Raw genomic sequence first — 20,242 nt, 5'->3', positions numbered from 1 at the left:
GAGATAATGGAGAGATGGAGAAAGGTAGAGTCCTAGGGAGAGATGGAGAGATGGAGAAAGGTAGAGTCCTAGGGAGAGATGGAGAGATGGAGAGATGGAGAAAGGTAGAGTCCCAGGGAGAGATGGAGAGATGGAGAGATGGAGAAAGGTAGAGTCCTAGGGAGAGATGGAGAGATGGAGAAAGGTAGAGTCCTAGGGAGAGATGGAGAGATGGGAGAAAGGTAGAGTCCTAGGGAGAGATGGAGAAAGGTAGAGTCCCAGGGAGAGATGGAGAGATGGGAGAAAGGTAGAGTCCTAGGGAGAGATGGAGAAAGGTAGAGTCCCAGGGAGAGATGGAGAGATGGAGAAAGGTAGAGTCCTAGGGAGAGATGGGAGAAAAGTAGAGTCCCAGGGAGAGATGGAGAAAGGTAGAGTCCTAGGGAGAGATGGGAGAAAGGTAGAGTCCCAGCAAGAGATGGAGAGATGGAGAAAGGTAGAGTCCCAGGGAGAGATGGAGAGATGGAGAAAGGTAGAGTCCTAGGGAGAGATGGAGAGATGGAGAAAGGTAGAGTCCCAGGGAGAGATGGAGAGATGGGAGAAAGGTAGAGTTCTAGGGAGAGATGGAGAGATGGGGAGAAAGGTAGAGTCCCAGGGAGAGATGGAGAAAGGTAGAGTCCCAGGGAGAGATGGAGAAAGGTAGAGTCCTAGGGAGAGATGGAGAGATGGGAGGATGGTAGAGTCCCAGGGAGAGATGGCATTGGTAGCATTAGCAGTGCTTCTCAACTTGTGTGTGTGTGTGTGTGTGTGTGTGTGTGTGTGTGTGTGTGTGTGTGTGTGTGTGTGTGTGTGTTGAGGGGAAGTAGTCTGTCTCAGCAGGACTGGGCTGAGGAACTGAGGACTCACTGGGGATCCAACTAGAAGAGAATCCCTGGGTCTAACATACCCACACACACACACAACCACACACCCACACTCACACACCCACACACACACACCCACACACACACTCCTGAAACACCCAGAACTCCACACTCTTTCAAGCTGTCCCCTCTGTTCCAGACTCATTAGAAGTTGCTCTGACAGAACAGAGAGAGAATATGTGAGTGGGCTTCAGCCATTATAACATCATTAATAAAACAGATCTGTCTATAACCTACTGGGTCTATGAAGACCAGAGGAATCTAGACTGGGACTCCTACGTACCGCAGAGATGAGGTGGAGAGATGGAGAGATAGAGGGATGGAGTGATGGGTAGAGGGATGGAGGGATGGGTAGAGGGATGGAGGGATGGGTAGAGGGATGGAGGGATGGGTAGAGGGATGGAGGGATGGGTAGAGGGATGGAGGGATGGGTAGAGGGATGGAGGGTTGGGTAGACTGATGGAGGGATGGGTAGAGGGATGGAGGGATGGGTAGAGGGATGGAGGGATGGGTAGAGGGATGGTAGAGGAGTGGAGGGATGGGTAGAGGGATGGAGGGATGGGTAGACTGATGGAGGGATGGGTAGAGGGATGGAAGGATGGGTAGAGGGATGGAGGGATGGGTAGAGGGATGGAGGGATGGGATGGGTAGACTGATGGAGGGATGGGTAGAGGGATCTCTCTTTTGAAGAACATATCAAGACTGTTTCAAGGACAGCTTTTTTCCATCTACGTAACATTGCAAAAATCAGAAATTTTCTGTCCAAAAATGACGCAGAAAAATTAATCCATGCTTTTGTTACTTCTAGGCTGGACTACTGCAATGCTCTACTTTCCGGCTACCCGGATAAAGCACTAAATAAACTTCAGTTAGTGCTAAATACGGCTGCTAGAATCCTGACTAGAACCCAAAAATTTGATCATATTACTCCAGTGTTAGCCTCCCTACACTGGCTTCCTGTTAAGGCAAGGGCTGATTTCAAGGTTTTACTGCTAACCTACAAAGCATTACATGGGCTTGCTCCTACCTATCTTTCCGATTTGGTCCTGCCGTACATACCTACACGTACGCTACGGTCACAAGACGCAGGCCTCCTAATTGTCCCTAGAATTTCTAAGCAAACGGCTGGAGGTAGGGCTTTCTCCTATAGAGCTCCATTTTTATGGAATGGTCTGCCTACCAATGTGAGAGACGCAGACTCAGTCTCAACCTTTAAGTCTTTACTGAAGACTTATCTCTTCAGTAGGTCCTATGATTAAGTATAGTCTGGCCCAGGAGTGTGAGGGTGAACGGAAAGGCTGGAGCAACGAACCGCCCTTGCTGTCTCTGCCTTGCCGGTTCCCCTCTTTCCACTGGGATTCTCTGCCTCTAACCCTTTTACAGAGGCTGAGTCACTGGCCTACTGGTGTTCTTCCATGCCGTCCATGGGAGGGGTGCGTCACTTGAGTGGGTTGAGTCACTGACGTGGTCTTCCTGTCTGGGTTGGCGCCCCCCTTGGGTTGTGCCATGGCGGAGATCGTTGTGGGCTATACTCGGCCTTGTCTTAGGACGGTAAGTTGGTGGTTGGAGACATCCCTCTAGTGGTGTGGGGGCTGTGCTTTGGCAAAGTGGGTGGGGTTATATCCTGCCTGTTTGGCCCTGTCCGGGGGTATTATCGGATGGGGCCACAGTGTCTTCTGATCCCTCCTGTCTCAGCCTCCAGTATTTATGCTGCAGTAGTTTATGTGTCGGGGGCTAGGGTCAGTCTGTTACATCTGGAGTATTTCTCTTGTCTTATCCGGTGTCCTGTGTGTATTTAAATATGCTCTCTCTAATTCTCTCTTTCTCTCTTTCTGTCTTTTTCTCGGAGGACCTGAGCCCTAGGACCATGCCTCAGGACTACCTGGTATGATGACTCCTTGCTGTCCCCAGTCCACCTGGCCGTGCTGCTGCTCCAGTTTCAACTGTTCTGCCTGCGGCTATGGAACCCTGACCTGTTCACCGGACGTGCTTGTTGCACCCTCGACAACTACTATGATTATTATTATTTGACCATGCTGGTCATTTATGAACATTTTAACATTTTAACATTTTGACCATGTTCTGTTATAATATCCACCCTGCACAGCCAGAAGAGGACTGGCCACCCCTCATAGCCTGGTTCCTCTCTAGGTTTCTTCCTAGGTTTTTGGCCTTTCTAGGGAGTTTTTCCTAGGGAGTTTTTCCTAGCCACCGTGCTTCTTTCACATGCTTTGCTTGCTGTTTGGGGTTTTAGGCTGGGTTTCTGTACAGCACTTTGAGAATATCAGCTGATGTACGAAGGGCTATATAAAAATAAATTTGATTTGATTTGATTTGATTTGATTTTGATGGAGGGATGGGTAGAAGGATGGAGGGATGGGTAGACTGATGGAGAAATGGGTAGACTGATGGAGGGATGGGTAGAGGGATGGGTAGAGGGATGGGTAGACTGATGGAGGGATGGGTAGAGGGATGGAGGGATGGGTAGACTGATGGAGGGATGGGTAGAGGGATGGGTAGAGGGATGGAGGGATGGGTAGACTGATGGAGGGATGGGTAGAGGGATGGGTAGAGGCATGGAGGAATGGGTAGACTGATGGAGGGATGGGTAGAGGGATGGAGGAATGGGTAGACTGATGGAGGGATGGGTAGAGGGATGGAGGGATGGGTAGACTGATGGAGGGATGGGTAGACTGATGGAGGGATGGGTAGAGGGATGGAGGGATGGGTAGAGGGATGGAGGGATGGGTAGAGGGATGGGTAGAGGCATGGAAGGATGGGTAGAGGGATAGAAGTATGGGTAGACTGATGGAGGGATGGGTAGAGGCATGGAGGGATGGGTAGAGGGATGGGTAGAGGGATGGGTAGAGGGATAGGTAGAGGGATGGGTAGAGGGATGGGTCGAGGTATAGGTAGCGGGATGGGTAGAGGGATAGGTAGAGGGATGGTAGAGGGATGGGTAGAGGGATAGGTAGAGGGATGGGTAGAGGGATGGGTAGAGGGATGGGTAGAGGGATGGGTAGAGGGATATGTAGAGGGATGGGTAGAGGGATGGGTAGAGGAATAGGTAGAGGGATGGGTAGAGGGGTGGAGGGATGGGTAGAGGTATGGGTAGAGGGATGGGTAGAGGGATGGGTAGAGGGATAGGTAGAGGGATAGGTAGAGGTATGGGTAGAGGGATGGTAGAGGGATGGGTAGAGGGATGGTAGAGGGATAGGTAGAGGGATGGGTAGAGGGATGGGTAGAGGAGTAGAGGGATAGGTAGAGGAATGGGTAGAGGGATGGGTAGAGGGATAGGTAGAGGGATGGGTAGAGGGGTAGAGGGATAGGTAGAGGAATGGGTAGAGGGATGGGTAGAGGGATGGGTAGAGGAATGGGTAGAGGGATAGGTAGAGGGATGGGTAGAGGGATGGGTAGAGGGATGGGTAGAGGGGTAGAGGGATAGGTAGAGGAATGGGTAGAGGGATGGGTAGAGGGATGGGTAGAGGGATGGATAGAGGAATAGGTAGAGGGATGGGTAGAGTGGTAGAGGGATAGGTAGAGGAATGGGTAGAGGTATGGGTAGAGGGATGGGTAGAGGGATGGGAAGAGGAATAGGTAGAGGGATGGGTAGAGGGATAGGTAGAGGGATGGTAGAGGGGTAGAGGGATAGGTAGAGGAATGGGTAGAGGGATGGGTAGAGGGATGGGTAGAGGGATGGGAAGAGGAATAGGTAGAGGGATGGGTAGAGGGGTAGAGGGATAGGTCGAGGGATAGGTAGAGGGATTGGTAGAGGGATAGGTAGAGGGATGGGTAGAGGGGTAGAGGGATAGGTAGAGGGATAGGTAGAGGAATGGGTAGAGGGATAGATAGAGGGATGGGTAGAGGGATAGGTAGAGGGATAGGTAGAGGGATGGGTAGAGGGGTAGAGGGATAGGTAGAGGAATGGGTAGAGGGATGGGTAGAGGGATGGGTAGAGGGGTGGAGGGATGGGTAGAGGGATGGGTAGAGGGGTGGAGGGATGGGTAGAGGGATGGGTAGAGGGATAGGCAGAGGGATGGGTAGAGGGATGGGTAGAGGGGTAGAGGGATAGGTAGAGGGATGGGTAGAGGGATGGGTAGAGGGATAGGTAGAGGGATGGGTAGAGGGATGGGTAGAGGGATGGGTAGAGGGATAGGTAGAGGGATAGGTAGAGGGACAGCGACGCCAGGACAGCGGAGTCAATCACCACCTTCCGGAGACACCTGAAACCCCACCTCTTTAAGGAATACCTGGGATAGGATAAAGTAATCCTTCTACCCCCCCCCCCCCCTAAAAGATTTAGATGCACTATTGTAAAGTGGTTGTTCCACTGGATATTATAAGGTGAATGCACCAATTTGTAAGTCGCTCTGGATAAATGTCTTAAATGTAAATGTTAAATGGTAGAGGGATAGGTAGAGGGATAGGTAGAGGGATGGGTAGAGGGATAGGTAGAGGGATAGGTAGAGGGATGGGTAGAGGGATGGGTAGAGGGATGGTAGAGGGATGGGTAGAGGGATAGGTAGAGGGATGGGTAGAGGGATAGGTAGAGGGATAGGTAGAGGGATGGGTAGAGGGATGGGTAGAGGGATGGGTAGAGGGATTGAGGGATGGTAGAGAGAGGGAGGGAGACTGATGGAGACCCTTCTGCTAACTCTCTTTTGGAGGAGAGCAGTAAGCTACAGGTTAGAGAGAATTCATCACTGTTTGTCTCCTCTCTCTTTCTTGTCAATACAACCAAAGTGAGTTTTTAGTTTTTTACATGAACAGTTTTAAAGTGCTTTACAGTAACCCGGCCTCAAAAAGCAAACAAAAGCACAGTAGAAAGGAACACATCCCTAGAAAGACAAAACCTTGAGAGGAGATAGTTCTATGTTTGTTCCCAGAGAGCTGCAGAATGACAGTACTCAGACAGACCATTCATAATGACAGTACTCAGACAGACCATTCCTAATGACAGTACTCAGACAGACCATTCATAATGACAGTACTCAGACAGACCATTTATAATGACAGTACTCAGACAGACCATTCATAATGACAGTACTCAGACAGACCATTCATAATGACAGTACTCAGAAAGACCATCCATAATGACAGTACTCAGACCATTCATAATGACAGTACTCAGACAGACCATTCATAATGACAGTACTCAGACAGACCATCCATAATGACAGTACTCAGACAGACCATTCATAATGACAGTACTCAGACAGACCATTCATAATGACAGTACTCAGACAGACCATTCATAATGACAGTACTCAGACAGACCATTCATAATGACAGTACTCAGACAGACCATTCATAATAACAGTACTCAGACAGACCATCCATAATGACAGTACTCAGACCATTCATAATGACAGTACTCAGACAGACCATTCATAATGACAGTACTCAGACCATTCATAATGACAGTACTCAGACAGACCATTCATAATGACAGTACTCAGACAGACCATTCATAATGACAGTACTCAGACAGACCATTCATAATGACAGTACTCAGACAGACCATTCATAATGACAGTACTCAGACAGACCATCCATAATGACAGTACTCAGATAGACCATTCATAATGACAGTACTCAGACAGACCATTCATAATGACAGTACTCAGACAGACCATTCATAATGACAGTACTCAGACAGACCATTCATAATGACAGTACTCAGACAGACCATTCATAATGACAGTACTCAGACAGACCATTCATAATGACAGTACTCAGACCATTCATAATGACAGTACTCAGACAGACCATTCATAATGACAGTACTCAGACCATTCGTAATGACAGTACTCAGACAGACCATTCATAATGACAGTACTCACAGACCATTCATAATGACAGTACTCAGACAGACCATTCATAATGACAGTACTCAGACCATTCATAATGACAGTACTCAGACAGACCATTCATAATGACAGTACTCAGACAGACCATTCATAATGACAGTACTCAGACAGACCATTCATAATGACAGTACTCAGACAGACCATTCATAATGACAGTACTCAGACAGACCATTCATAATGACAGTACTCAGACAGACCATCCATAATGACAGTACTCAGACAGACCATTCATAATGACAGTACTCAGATAGACCATTCATAATGACAGTACTCAGACAGACCATTCATAATGACAGTACTCAGACAGACCATTCATAATGACAGTACTCAGACAGACCATTCATAATGACAGTACTCAGACAGACCATCCATAATGACAGTACTCAGACCATTCATAATGACAGTACTCAGACAGACCATTAATAATGACAGTACTCAGACCATTCATAATGACAGTACTCAGACAGACCATTCATAATGACAGTACTCAGAAACTCAAAGAGCTCTTTCACAGACGAGGCAGTGATCTTCTGCTGTATTTTGTTTCTGCTGTCTGCCACTAGAAAACCTTGATGGCTTCTCACAGCGGGACAACAACAAAAAACATGTTCATGTTAATTCATTTGAAATGTCACAGTATTTAACTTTAAAACAGCTTTGCTATCCAATCCAAAAATTCATCTTTCTTCCTCCACAATGTTATCGTCCTGTACCCATCTAGCCCTACTAGATCTCTCTTCAGGCATTATCTTTGGGCAGCCCCTCATCACTCAGGACCCCAGAGTGTTTATGAAATCCAGAGGAGAGAAGAGAACCATCCTGTCAGCCCTGGGGTCACGGCTTCACCTCAGTCTGTGGTTATACTGCAGCCATTCCCCGTTGTGATTCTAAACAGTCCAGAGATGACCCAATCTTGATCCTTCCTCTGACATCCATCCCTGTCCCCCCATACAGCAGTCCTAATGGTAGAGAGGGACAGGGAATCGCACGCACGCACCAGTGTGGAGCAGGGACCCTGTGACATACCATGCAGTCCCAATAGCACACAGCACTGTGCAGGACAGGGAGCTTCTCTCTCCACCTCTCCTCTCCTCTGCTACTCTCTCCTCTCCTCTCCTCTGCTACTCTCTCCTCTCCTCTGCTACTCTCTCCTCTCCTCTGCTACTCTCTCCTCTCCTCTCCTCTCCTCCTCCTCCTCTCCTCTCCTCTCCTCTCCTCTCCTCCTCCACCTCTCCTCTCCTCTGCTACTTTCTCCTCTCCTCTCCCTGCTCTCATATCCCCTCCTCCTCCACCTCTTCTCTCCGCCTCTCCTCTCTGCTACTCTCTCCTCTCCTCTTCTCTCCTCCCTCTGCTCTCATATCCTCTCCTCCTCCACCTCTTCTCTCCACCTCTCCACTTCTCTCCTCTCATCTCCACCTCCTCACCTCTCCTTCTCATCCATTAGTCATTCTGCAGATAATACTCTTTCTAATGATCCTAAACCTCCTTCACCCTCAAATGCTGGGACTTTGACATCAGAGCCACCAGCCTCATCAGAGCGGCCAGCCTCATCAGAGCGGCCATGATTCTCATTCATTACTGTGGCTCTGACTAAAACCCTGCAGAGTCTCATGATGATGCAATGGACATTATTATTATTATCATTATTATTATTGTTGTTATTATTATTATTATGATTATTATTATTTACATTTACGTCATTTAGCAGAAGCTCTTATCCAAGGCGACTTACAGTAGTGAATGCATACATTTCAATTCAATTCATTTCATACATTTTTTTTTTTTTTTCCCGTACTGGCCCCCTGTGAGAATCGAACCCACAACCCTGACGTTGCAAACACCATTGCAAACACCATGCTCTACCAACTGAGCTACAGGGAGGCTCAATACCAACAATAATACTAATTATTAGTGTTAGTATTATCATGATGATGCAATGGACAGACTGACGGCTCACACTCAGACTCATGGCCATCTATTATTATTATTATTATTATTGTTTTATTATTGTTATTATTATTGTTATTGTTTTATTATTATTGTTGTTATTGTTACTATTATTGTTATTGCTATTATTATTATTATTAATATTATGGTTATTATTATTGTTAGTAGTATTATTATTATTAGTATTGATATTATTATTATTGTTAGTCTTAATAATATTATTGATAGTATTATTATTGTTATTACTGTTATTGTTGTTAGTAGTATTATCGTTAGTAGTATTATTGGTAATATTATTATTGTTAGTATTATTGGTGTTAGTGTTGTTATTATTGTTAGTATTGTTATTATTGTTGGTATTATTATTGTTAGTATTGTTATTATTGTTAGTATTGTTATTATTGTTAGTGTTTTTATTGTTATTGTTATTGTTATTATTGTTATTGTTATTATTGTTATTATTGTTATTATTGTTAGTATTATTATTGCTATTGTTATTGTTATTATTGTTATTATTGTTAGTATTATTATTGCTATTGTTATTGTTATTATTGTTATTATTGTTAGTATTGTTATTATTGTTGGTATTATTATTGTTAGTATTGTTATTATTGTTAGTATTATTATTGTTATTCTTGTAAGTGTTATTATTGTTAGTTTTATTATTGTTATTATTATTTTTGCTGTTAGTATTATTATTGTTAGTAGCATTATTGTTAGTCGCATTATTGTCAGTATTATTATTATTGTTATTATTATTGTTATTATTGTTAGTATTATTATTGTTATTATTGTTAGTATTATTATTGTTATTGTTAGTGTTATTATTATTGTTGGTATTATTATTGTTAGTATTGTTATTATTGTTAGTATTATTATTGTTATTATTGTTAGTATTATTATTGTTATTATTGTTAGTATTATTATTGTTATTGTTAGTGTTATTATTGTTATTATTGTTAGTATTATTATTGTTAGTATTGTTATTATTGTTAGTGTTATTATTGTTATTGTTATTATTGTTAGTATTATTATTGTTATTGTTAGTATTATTATTGTTATTGTTAGTATTATTATTATTGTTGGTATTATTATTGTTAGTATTGTTATTATTGTTAGTATTATTATTGTTATTATTGTTAGTATTATTATTGTTATTGTTAGTGTTATTATTGTTAGTGTTATTATTGTTGATATTATTATTGTTACTATTATTATTGCTATTATTATTGTTATTATTATTGTTGTTGTTACTAAGGTTGTCCTTGGTTAATGAAATGACAAAACATGACTAATTGGTGTGTGGGGTGAATTGGGAAAATGGTTGAAGCTGTGCAGCTGGAGGGATGTGTGGTGGATAAACAATCAACAACGTAGCTCTCACAACTCATTTTGCACCCATCACAAGGTGAAATATTTAGGCTCTATGTGGAAGTCCACAAACAACTGAGACTGCAGCCAATGCTATGGTAGATCATATCGAAAACCACAAGCATCACAATAATCATGTACATTACTTGATATTCTAAAACATATTTAGTAATTACATTGAAGAGAAATGAATGGATCAGCAGAACAGCCAAATCAAATACAACTCCAAATTGCATAATTCATTTGTTAAGTATTTACATTTTTTTGGCGTAAACATTCGTCCTTTGATATCATGAATGTATCGATCTTCTCTCTGTGAAGTTTCTAGAAAGTAGTGAAACTAGTGTCGATGTTCTGACTCTGTAATGTCCCCCTCGAGCGCTGAATTAAGAAGCAACTTCCATATTCATCAGATTTCCTTATTGCTCATAGTCCACTTTCTCAGCTACAGATGGTTCATTAGTGGATTCAATTCAAACCATCTTTATTCATGTAAATATGAAGATAAGTTATATGACAATGTGTTTACATTGTCATTAGAGCACAACTTTATCTAGACTGTAGAGAGTACTACTGTCTAACTCACCAGTCCATCCAGCCAGACAGTCACCTCTCACAGGACTGTAGAGAGTACTACTGTCTAACTCACCAGTCCATCCAGCCAGACAGTCACCTCTCACAGGACTGTAGAGAGTACTACTGTCTAACTCACCAGTCCATCCAGCCAGACAGTCACCTCTCACAGGACTGTAGAGAGTACTACTGTCTAACTCACCAGTCCATCCAGCCAGACAGTCACCTCTCACAGGACTGTAGAGAGTACTACTGTCTAACTCACCAGTCCATCCAGCCAGACAGTCACCTCTCACAGGACTGTAGAGAGTACTACTGTCTAACTCACCAGTGCATCCAGCCAGACAGTCACCTCTCACAGGACTGTAGAGAGTACTACTGTCTAACTCACCAGTCCATCCAGCCAGACAGTCACCTCTCACAGGACTGTAGAGAGTACTACTGTCTAACTCACCAGTCCATCCAGCCAGACAGTCACCTCTCACAGGACTGTAGAGAGTACTACTGTCTAACTCACCAGTCCATCCAGCCAAGCAGCGACAGTCGCCTCTCACAGGGTCACAGCCATCGGCATGGATACAGTCACACTGCTCTCGACACTGTTCTCCATACGTGCCCTCCTGAAAACAGCAACGTTAACATTACACCAAAATAAACTTTCCATTCATATACTGTATACTTCATATATAGGCTTATATGTTTCAGGTAAACCTCTCTCGCTCTCTCTCGCTCTCTCGCTCTCTGTCTCTCTCTCTCTGTCTCTCTCTCTTCCCCTCTCTCTCTCTCTCTCTTTATCTCTCTCTGTCTCTTTCTTCCTCTCTCTCTCTCTGTCTCTCTCTCTTCCCCTCTATCTCTCCCTCTCTCGCTTTATCGCTCTCTGTCTCTTTCTTCCTCTCTCTCTCTCTCTCTCTTTCTCTCTCTGACAGATTTATTATCTCTGCTAGACACATTGTCTAGAGGAATACCTCTCACTTTACCCTGCCTTCATGTACATATCTACCTCAAATACCTCATTATTATCTATCCTGATGCCTAGTCACTTTACCCTGCCTTCATGTACATATCTACCTCAAATACCTCCTTATTATCTATCCTGATGCCTAGTCACTTTACCCTGCCTTCATGTACATATCTACCTCAAATACCTCCTTATTATCTATCCTGATGCCTAGTCACTTTACCCTGCCTTCATGTACATATCTACCTCTAATACCTTATTATTATCTATCCTGATGTCTAGTCACTTTACCCTGCCTTCATGTACATACCTACCTCAAATACCTTATTATTATCTATCCTGATGTCTAGTCACTTTACCCTGCCTTAAATACCTCGTACCTTTGCACATTGATCTGGTTGGTACTAGTACTCCCTGTATACACAGTGCATTCGGGAAAGTATTCAGACCCCTTCACTTTTTCCACATTTTGTTATGTTATAGCCTTATTCTAAAATTAATGAAATTACATTTATTTCCTCATCAATCTACACACAATACCCCATAATGACAAAGTGAAAACAGGTTTATAGACATTTCTGCAAATAAATAAATAAATCAGATACCTTATTTACATTAGTATTCAGACCCTTTACTATGAGACTCGAAATTGAGCTCAAGTGCATCCTGTTTCCATTGATCATCCTTGATGTTTCTACAACTTGATTGGAGTCCACCTGTGGTAAATTAAATTGATTGGACATGATTTGGAAAGGCACACACCTGTCTATATAAGGTCCCACAGTTGACAGTGCATGTCAGAGCAAAAACCAAGCCATGAGGTCAAAGGAATTGTCCATAGAGCTCCGAGACAGGATTGTGTCGAGGCACAGATCCGAGGAAGGGTACCAAAACATTTCTGCAGCATTGAAGGTCCCCAAGAACACAGTGGCCTCCATCATTCTTAAATGAAAGAAGTTTGGAACCACCAAGACTCTTCCTAGAGCTGCCCGCCTGGCCAAACTGAGCAATCGGGGGAGAAGGGACTTGGTCAGGGAGGTGACCAAGAACATGATGGTCACTCTGACAGAGTTCTAGAGTTCCTCTGTAGAGATTGGAGAACCTTCCAAAAGGACAACCATCTCTGCAGCACTCCACCAATCAGGCCTTTATGGTAGACTGGCTAGAAGGAAGCCACTCTTCAGTAAAAGGCACATGACAGCCCGCTTGAACTTTGCCAAAAGGCACCTAAAGACTCTCAGAACATGAGAAACAAGATTCTCTGGTCTGATGAAACTCTATGGCCTGAATGCCAAGCATCATGTCTGGAGGAAACCTGGCACCATCCCTACGGTGAAGCATGGTGGCGGATGTTTTTCAGCGGCAAGGACTGGGAGACTAGTCAGGATTGAGGCAAAGATGAACAGAGCAAAGTACAGAGAGATCCTTGATGACAACCTGCTCCAGAGTGCTCAGGACCTCAGACTGGGGTGAAGGTTCACCTTCCAACAGGACAACGACCCTAAGTACACAGACAAGACAACGCAGGAGTGGCTTCGGACAAGTCTCTGAATGTCCTTGAGTGCTCCAGGCAGAGCCCGGACTTGAACCCGATCGAACATCTCTGTTAAGACCTGAAAATAGCTGTGCAGCAACGCTTCCCATCCAAACTGACAGAGCTTGAGAGGATCTGCAAAGAAGAATGTGAGGAACTCCCCAAATACAAGTGTGCCAAGCTTGTAGCGTAATACCCAAGAAGACTTAAGAGAAGATTTATGTTTTTTATTTTTCATAAATGTGCTACAATTTATAACAACCTGCTTTTGCTTTGTCATTATGCGGTATTGTGTGTAGATTGATTAGGGGGGAAACAATTTAATCCATTTTAGAATAAGTCTGTAACGTAACAAAATGTGGAAAAAGTCAAGGGGTCTGAATACTTTCCAAATACACTGTAGCTCCACATTGATCTGGTACTGGTACTCCCTGTATATAGCTCCACATTGATCTGGTACTGGTACTCCCTGTATATAGCTCCACATTGATCTGGTACTCCCTGTATATAGCTCCACAGTGATCTGGTACTGGTACTCCCTGTATATTGAATCAAATCAAATTGTATTAGTAACATGCGTCGAATACAACAGGTGTATGTCACGTCCTGCCCAGTAAAGGGGTTATTTGTTATTGTAGTTTGGTCAGGACGTGGCAGGGGGTGTTTGTTTTATGTGGTTCGGGGTTTGTTGGGATATGTGTTTATGTAGAGGGGTGTTTGTTTAGAGTATTCCGGGGTTTTTGGTTATGTTCTATGTTTTGTATTTCTATGCTCTGTCTATGTTGTGTATTTCTTTGTGTTGGCCTAGTATGGCTCTCAATCAGGAACAGCTGTACATCGTTGTTGCTGATTGGGAGTCATACTTAGGTAGCCCTGTTTTTCACCTGTCCTTTGTGGGAAGTTGTTTTTGCACTGCTGTGTGTGTAGCCTGCTGTTCGTTCGTTTTCTTGTTTTCTTCTAGTGTTCTAATAAAAGTTCATATGAGCACTCAACCCGCTGCGCCTTGGTCCACTATATACGACGACCGTTACAGTGAAATGCTTACTTACGAGCCCCTAACCAACAATGCAGTTTAAAAAAAATATGGATAAAAATAAGAAATAAAAGTAACAAGTATTTAAAGAGCAACAGTAAAATAACAATAACGAGACTACATACAGGGGGGTACCGGTACAGAGTCAATGTGCGGGGGCACCGGTTAGTTGAGGTAGTATGTACATGTAGGTAGAATTATTAAAGTGATTATGCATAGATGATAACAACAGACAGTAGCAGAGGTGTAAAGGGGGGGCAATGCAAATAGTCTGTGTGGCCAGTTGATTACCTGTTCAGGAGTCTTATGGCTTGGGGGTAGAAGCTGTTTAGAAGCCTCTTGGACCTAGACTTGGCGCTCCGGTACCGCTTGCCATGCGGTAGCAGAGAGAACATTCTATGACTAGGGTGGCTGGAGTCTTTGACAATTTTTAGGGCCTTCCTCTGACACCGCCTGGTATAGAGGTCCTGGATGGCAGGAAGCTTGGCCCCAGTGATCTACTGGGCCGTTCACACTACCCTCTGTAGTGCCTTGCGGTCGGAGGCCCGAGCAGTTGCCATTCCAGGCAGTGATGCAACCAGTCAGGATGCTCTTGATGGTGCAGATGTAGAACCTTTTGAGGATCTGAGGACCCATGCCAAATCTTTTCATTCTCCTGAGGGGGAATAGGTATTGTCGTACCCTCTTCACGACTGTCTTGGTGTGCTTGGACCATATTAGTTTGTTGGTGATGTGGACATCAAGGAACTTGAAGCTCTCAACCTGCTCCACTACAGCCCCGTCGATGAGAATAGGAGCGTGCTCGGTCCTCCTTTTCCTGTAGGCCACAATCATCTCCTTTGTCAGGATCACATTGAGGGAGAGGTTGTTGTCCTGGTACCACACTGCCAGGTCTCTGACCTCCTCCCTATAGGTTGTCTCATCGTTGTCGGTGATCAGGCCTACCACTGTAGTGTCATCGGCAAACTTAATGATGGTGTTGGAGTCGTGCCTGGCCGTACAGTAATGAGTGAACAGTGAGTACAGGAGGGGACTGAGCATGCACCCCTGAGGGGCCCCATGTTGAGGATCAGCATGGCGGATGTGTTGTTCCCTACCCTTACCACCTGGGGGTGGCCCGTCAAGAAGTCCAGGATCCAGTTGCAGAGGGAGGTGTTTAGTCCCAGGGTCCTTAGCTTATTGATGAGCTTTGAGGGCACTATGGTGTTGAATGCTGTAGTCAATGAATAGCATTCTCACATAGGTGTTCCTTTTGTCCAGGTGGGAAAGGGCAGTGTGGAGTGTAATAGAGATTGCATCATCTGTGGATCTGTTGGTGCGGTATGCAAATTGGAGTGGGTCTAGGGTTTCTGGGATAATGGTGTTGATGTGAGCCATGACCAGCCTTTCAAAGCACTTCATGGCTACAGACGTTGGTAGTCATTTAGGCAGGTTACTTTAGTGTTCTTAGGCACAGGGACTATGGTGGTCTGCTTAAAACATGTTGGTATTACAGACTCGGACAGGAAGAGGTTGAAAATGTCAGTGAAGACACTTGCCAGTTGGTCAGCGCATGCTTGCAGTACACGTCCTGGTAATCCGTCTGGCCCTGCGGCCTTGTGAATGTTGACCTGTTTAAAGGTCTTACATCGGCGGCGGAGAGCATGATCACACAGTCTTCCAGAACTTCTGGTGCTCTCATGCATGTTTCAGCGTTATTTGCCTCGAATCGAGCATAGAAGTAGTTTAGCTCGTCTGGTATGCTCATGTGACTGGGCAGCTCTCGGCTGTGCTTCCCTTTGTAGTAGCCTGTAATGGTTTGCAAGCCCTGCCACATCCGATGAGCGTCAGAGCTGGTGTAGTACGATTCGATCTTAGTCCTGTATTGACGCTTTGCCTGTTTGGGCATAACGGGATTTCTTATAACCTTCCGGGTTAGAGTCCCACTCCTTGAAAGCGGCAGCACTAGCCTTTAGCTCAGTGCGGATGTTGCCTGTAATCCATGGCTTCTGGTTGGGGTATGTACGTACGGTCTCTGTGGGGACGACGTCATAGATGCACTCTGTGGCTAGAATGGCGCCGGAGGAGATGGCCGCCGTTTTACGGTCTCCTAACCAATTGTGCTGTTATGTGGGGTTTTTTTCCCGCGATATTTGTAAATTATTTTGTACATAATGTTTCTGCAACCGTATCTTATGGCAGAAAAGAGCTTCTAGATATCAGGACAGCGATCACTCACCTCGGATTAGACAAATATTTTTTCAACAACAACAACAGCAGCAAGCAGGACTCACACGATACGCTACTGCTACTCTCTGTTCATCATATATGCATAGTCACTTTAACCATACCCACATGTACATACTACCTCAATCAGCCTGACTAACCGGTGTCTGTATATAGCCTTGCTACTCTTATTTTCAAATGTCTTTTTACTGTTGTTTTATTTCTTTACTTACCGTAATTTCCGGACTATTAAGTGCACCTGAATATAATCCGCACCCACTGAATTAAAAAATATATATTATTTTGAACATAAATAAGCCGCACATGTCTATAAGCCGCAGGTGCCTACCGGTACATTGAAACAAATTAACTTTACACAGGCTTTAACGAAACACGGCTTGTAACAAAAATGAATAGGCTTTAACGAAACACGGCTTGTAACAAAAATAAATAGGCTTTAACGAAACACGGCTTGTAACAAAAAATAAAAAATTAGCAGTAAGCTTTAGTTGTCTTTTTGCACTGAGTCAATTCCTCACGCTGCTGTTTCCAACGGCTTATCATCGACTCATTAAGACCAAGCTCCCGTGCAGCAGCTCTATTTCCTTTTCCAACAGCCAGATCAATCGCCTTCAACTTGAAAGCTGCATCATATGCATTTCTCAGAGTCTTTGCCATGATGAGGGTGACAAAATGACTACCGTAATCAGAATGATGGGATGTTTGAGAGCGCTCGATTTAATCTAAACAGTAAACAAAAAGGTTGTTTGACCTTAACCCGTTCGGCAATTTCATTGGTCTAATGAAAGCTTCATGCCGGCCAAAAACTGAGCACGTCACAGAATGTGTTTTTTTGGAGAAAAAAATTAATGAAAGCGGGAAAAATCCATGTATTAGCCGCGTCATTGTTTAAGCCTGGGAAAAAAGTTGCGGCTTATAGTCCGGAATTTACGGTACCTACACACACACACACACACACATACCTTTTTTTTCACACTATTGGTTAGAGCCTGTAAGTAAGCATTTCACTGTAAGGTCTACACCTGTTGTATTCGACGCACGTGACAAATAAACTTTGATTTGATTTGACTTATTGATGAAGCCAATGACTGATGTGGTGTACTCCTCAATGCCATCGGAGGAATCCTGGAACATATTCCAGTCTGTGCTGCAAAACAGTCCTGTAGTTTAGCATCTGCTTCATCTGACCACTTTTTTTTATTGATCTAGTCACTGGTACTTCCTGATTTAGTTTTTGCTTGTAAGCAGGAATCAGGAGGATATAATTATGGTCAGATTTTCCAAATGGAGGACGAGAGGGAGCTTTGTACGCGTCTCTGTGTGTGGAGTAAAGGTGGTCCAGAGTGTCTTCCCCTCTGGTTGCACATTTAACATGCTGATAGTAATTTGGTAAAACTGATTTAAGTTTCCCTGCATTAAAGTCCCCGGCTACTAGGAGCGTTGGCTCTGGGTGAGCGTTTTCTTGTTTGCTTATGGCGGAATACAGCTCATTCAATGTTATCTTAGTGCCAACCTCTGACTGTGGTGGTATGTAAACAGCTACGAAAAATAGCTCTAGTCTTGTGTATTTTATTATATTCCTCTTGAGTTACTATATTCTGTACCGTTGGGAAGGGCTCGTAAGCAAGCATTTCACGGTAAAGTCTACACCAGTTTTACTCGGCGCATGTGACAAATATAATGTGATTTGTTTGATTTTCTCTCTCTCTCTCTCTCTCTCTCTCTCTCTCTCTCTCTCTCTCTCTCTCTCTCTCTCTCTCGCTCTCTCTCTCTCTCTCTTACTCACGGGACAGGTTGTGTCACAGTACTCGTCCATCCAGCCGGGAGCGCAGGTACAGGTTCCATTGCCCGGGTCACAGGCCGCCCCGTTGGCACACAGACACGTCTGATTACAGTTCAGGCCCCAGGTATCACTGGAGCATGAGATGGTACAATCCACACCCTGCCAACCTGGAGAGGACAGGAGGAGTGGGAGGAAGGGTGGCAAGAGGAGAGGGGAAGGGGGTAGAAGGAGAGAATGAGGAAGAGGAGAGGGGAAAGAGGGTAGAAGGAGAGAATGAGGAAGAGGAGAGGGGAAAGAGGGTAGAAGGAGAGAATGAGGAAGAGGAGAGGGGAAGAGGGTAGAAGGAGAGAATGAGGAAGAGGAGAGGGGAAAGAGGGTAGAAGGAGAGAATGAGGAAGAGGAGAGGGGAAAGAGGGTAGAAGGAGAGAATGAGGAAGAGGAGAGGGGAAAGAGGGTAGAAGGAGAGAATGAGGAAGAGGAGAGGGGAAGAGGGTAGAAGGAGAGAATGAGGAAGAGGTTCCAGTTACCGGTCCCTGAAGGATTCTGCAATCGCAACATTTTTGACAAAATCAACAATGCTATCTGCATATTATGTGTGGGCTTGTAAATTTGACCAATCAGCACACTACTTCAGCACAAAACTGACCAATCAGCACACTATTTCAGCATAAAACTGACCAATCAGCACACTATTTCAGCATAAAACTGACCAATCAGCACACTATTTCAGCATAAAACTGACCAATCAGCACACTATTTCAGCATAAAACTGACCAATCAACACAATATTATCTCATAAAACTGACCAATCAGCACACTATTTCAGCATAAAACTGACCAATCAACACACTATTTCAGCATAAAACTGACCAATCAACACAATATTATCTCATAAAACTGACCAATCAGCGCAGTACAAAAAGAGGGGTCGCAATTTCAACCAATCACCACACATTTACCTCATAATATGGTTCAATCAAACCAAACGTCAACAATCTTTTTCCCTTGTCATGGCATTGTCGCCACAAATTAGCCTGCCATGTTAAATGTCAGAATTGTAGCAGATAAATCCAACAATTGTGCTGAGTGACTGTATGAATGAGCTCTTCAGGAAAACAGAAAAGATCTACACTGCAGCACAACTTCACTCTCTGTACTGCAGCACAACTTCACTCTCTGTACTGCAGCACAACTTCACTCTCTGTACTGCAGCACAACTTCACTCTCTGTACTGCAGCACAACTTCACTCTCTGTACTGCAGCACCCTGCAGTGTAGATCTGCTCAACCAAAACCCCTGTTCAACCAAAACCCCTGCTCAACCAAAACCCCTGCTCAACCAAAACCCAACCAAAACCCCTGTTCAACCAAAACCCCTGTTCAACCAAAACCCCTGTTCAACCAAAACCCCTGCTCAACCAAAACCCAACCAAAACCCCTGTTCAACCAAAACCCCTGTTCAACCAAAACCCCTGCTCAACCAAAACCCAACCAAAACCCCTGTTCAACCAAAACCCAACCAAAACCCCTGCTCAACCAAAACCCCTGCTCAACCAAAACCCCTGTTCAACCAAAACCCCTGCTCAACCAAAACCCCTGCTCAACCAAAACCCCTGCTCAACCAAAACCCCTGCTCAACCAAAGTGCACAGAAAAGTGCATCACATCTCACTCTACGCTCCACACTCTCAGTCCAGAATCAATCCCTGAGCGTCTACAGAACACATGAAACAGATTGTTTATACTCTGTGTGTGTAGAAGTTGTCTGAGCTTTGTCGACTGGAGGATGATGGTTATTATACGTGTATGTAGAAGTTATCTGAGAGCTATACAGTACAATCAGAGGACTGGAGGATGATGGTTATTATACGTGTATGTAGAAGTTATCTGAGAGCTATACAGTACAATCAGAGGACTGGAGGATGATGGTTATTATACGTGTATGTAGAAGTTATCTGAGAGCTATACAGTACAATCAGAGGACTGGAGGATTGAAGCAGCCACCCACACTCTCTCTCAGAACTTCTCGGAGCTGAGCGGAGCGTCGTTC

The 20,242-nt window shown here is 44.3% G+C and overlaps 1 protein-coding gene across 2 annotated transcripts in view; it reads right to left on the bottom strand.

Annotated features, from left to right (window-relative positions):
- Nucleotides 1-20,242, bottom strand: part of LOC106593436 (multiple epidermal growth factor-like domains protein 11) — a 380,364-nt gene that overhangs the window by 82,952 nt on the left and 277,170 nt on the right. For both annotated transcript variants that reach the window (XM_045708336.1, XM_045708337.1), the window contains exons 13-14: nt 18,198-18,361; nt 11,178-11,280 (exon numbers count right to left, since the gene is read on the bottom strand). In XM_045708336.1, coding sequence (XP_045564292.1) covers nt 11,178-11,280; nt 18,198-18,361 — 267 coding nt within the window. The remainder of the gene's footprint in view (nt 1-11,177; nt 11,281-18,197; nt 18,362-20,242) is intronic.

The sequence above is a fragment of the Salmo salar genome, chromosome ssa26 (assembly GCF_905237065.1).
Source record: "Salmo salar chromosome ssa26, Ssal_v3.1, whole genome shotgun sequence".
In the NCBI taxonomy this organism is placed as follows: domain Eukaryota; kingdom Metazoa; phylum Chordata; class Actinopteri; order Salmoniformes; family Salmonidae; genus Salmo; species Salmo salar.
Note: the sequence above shows the minus strand (reverse complement) of the source record. Positions and strands in the feature narration are given on the sequence as shown.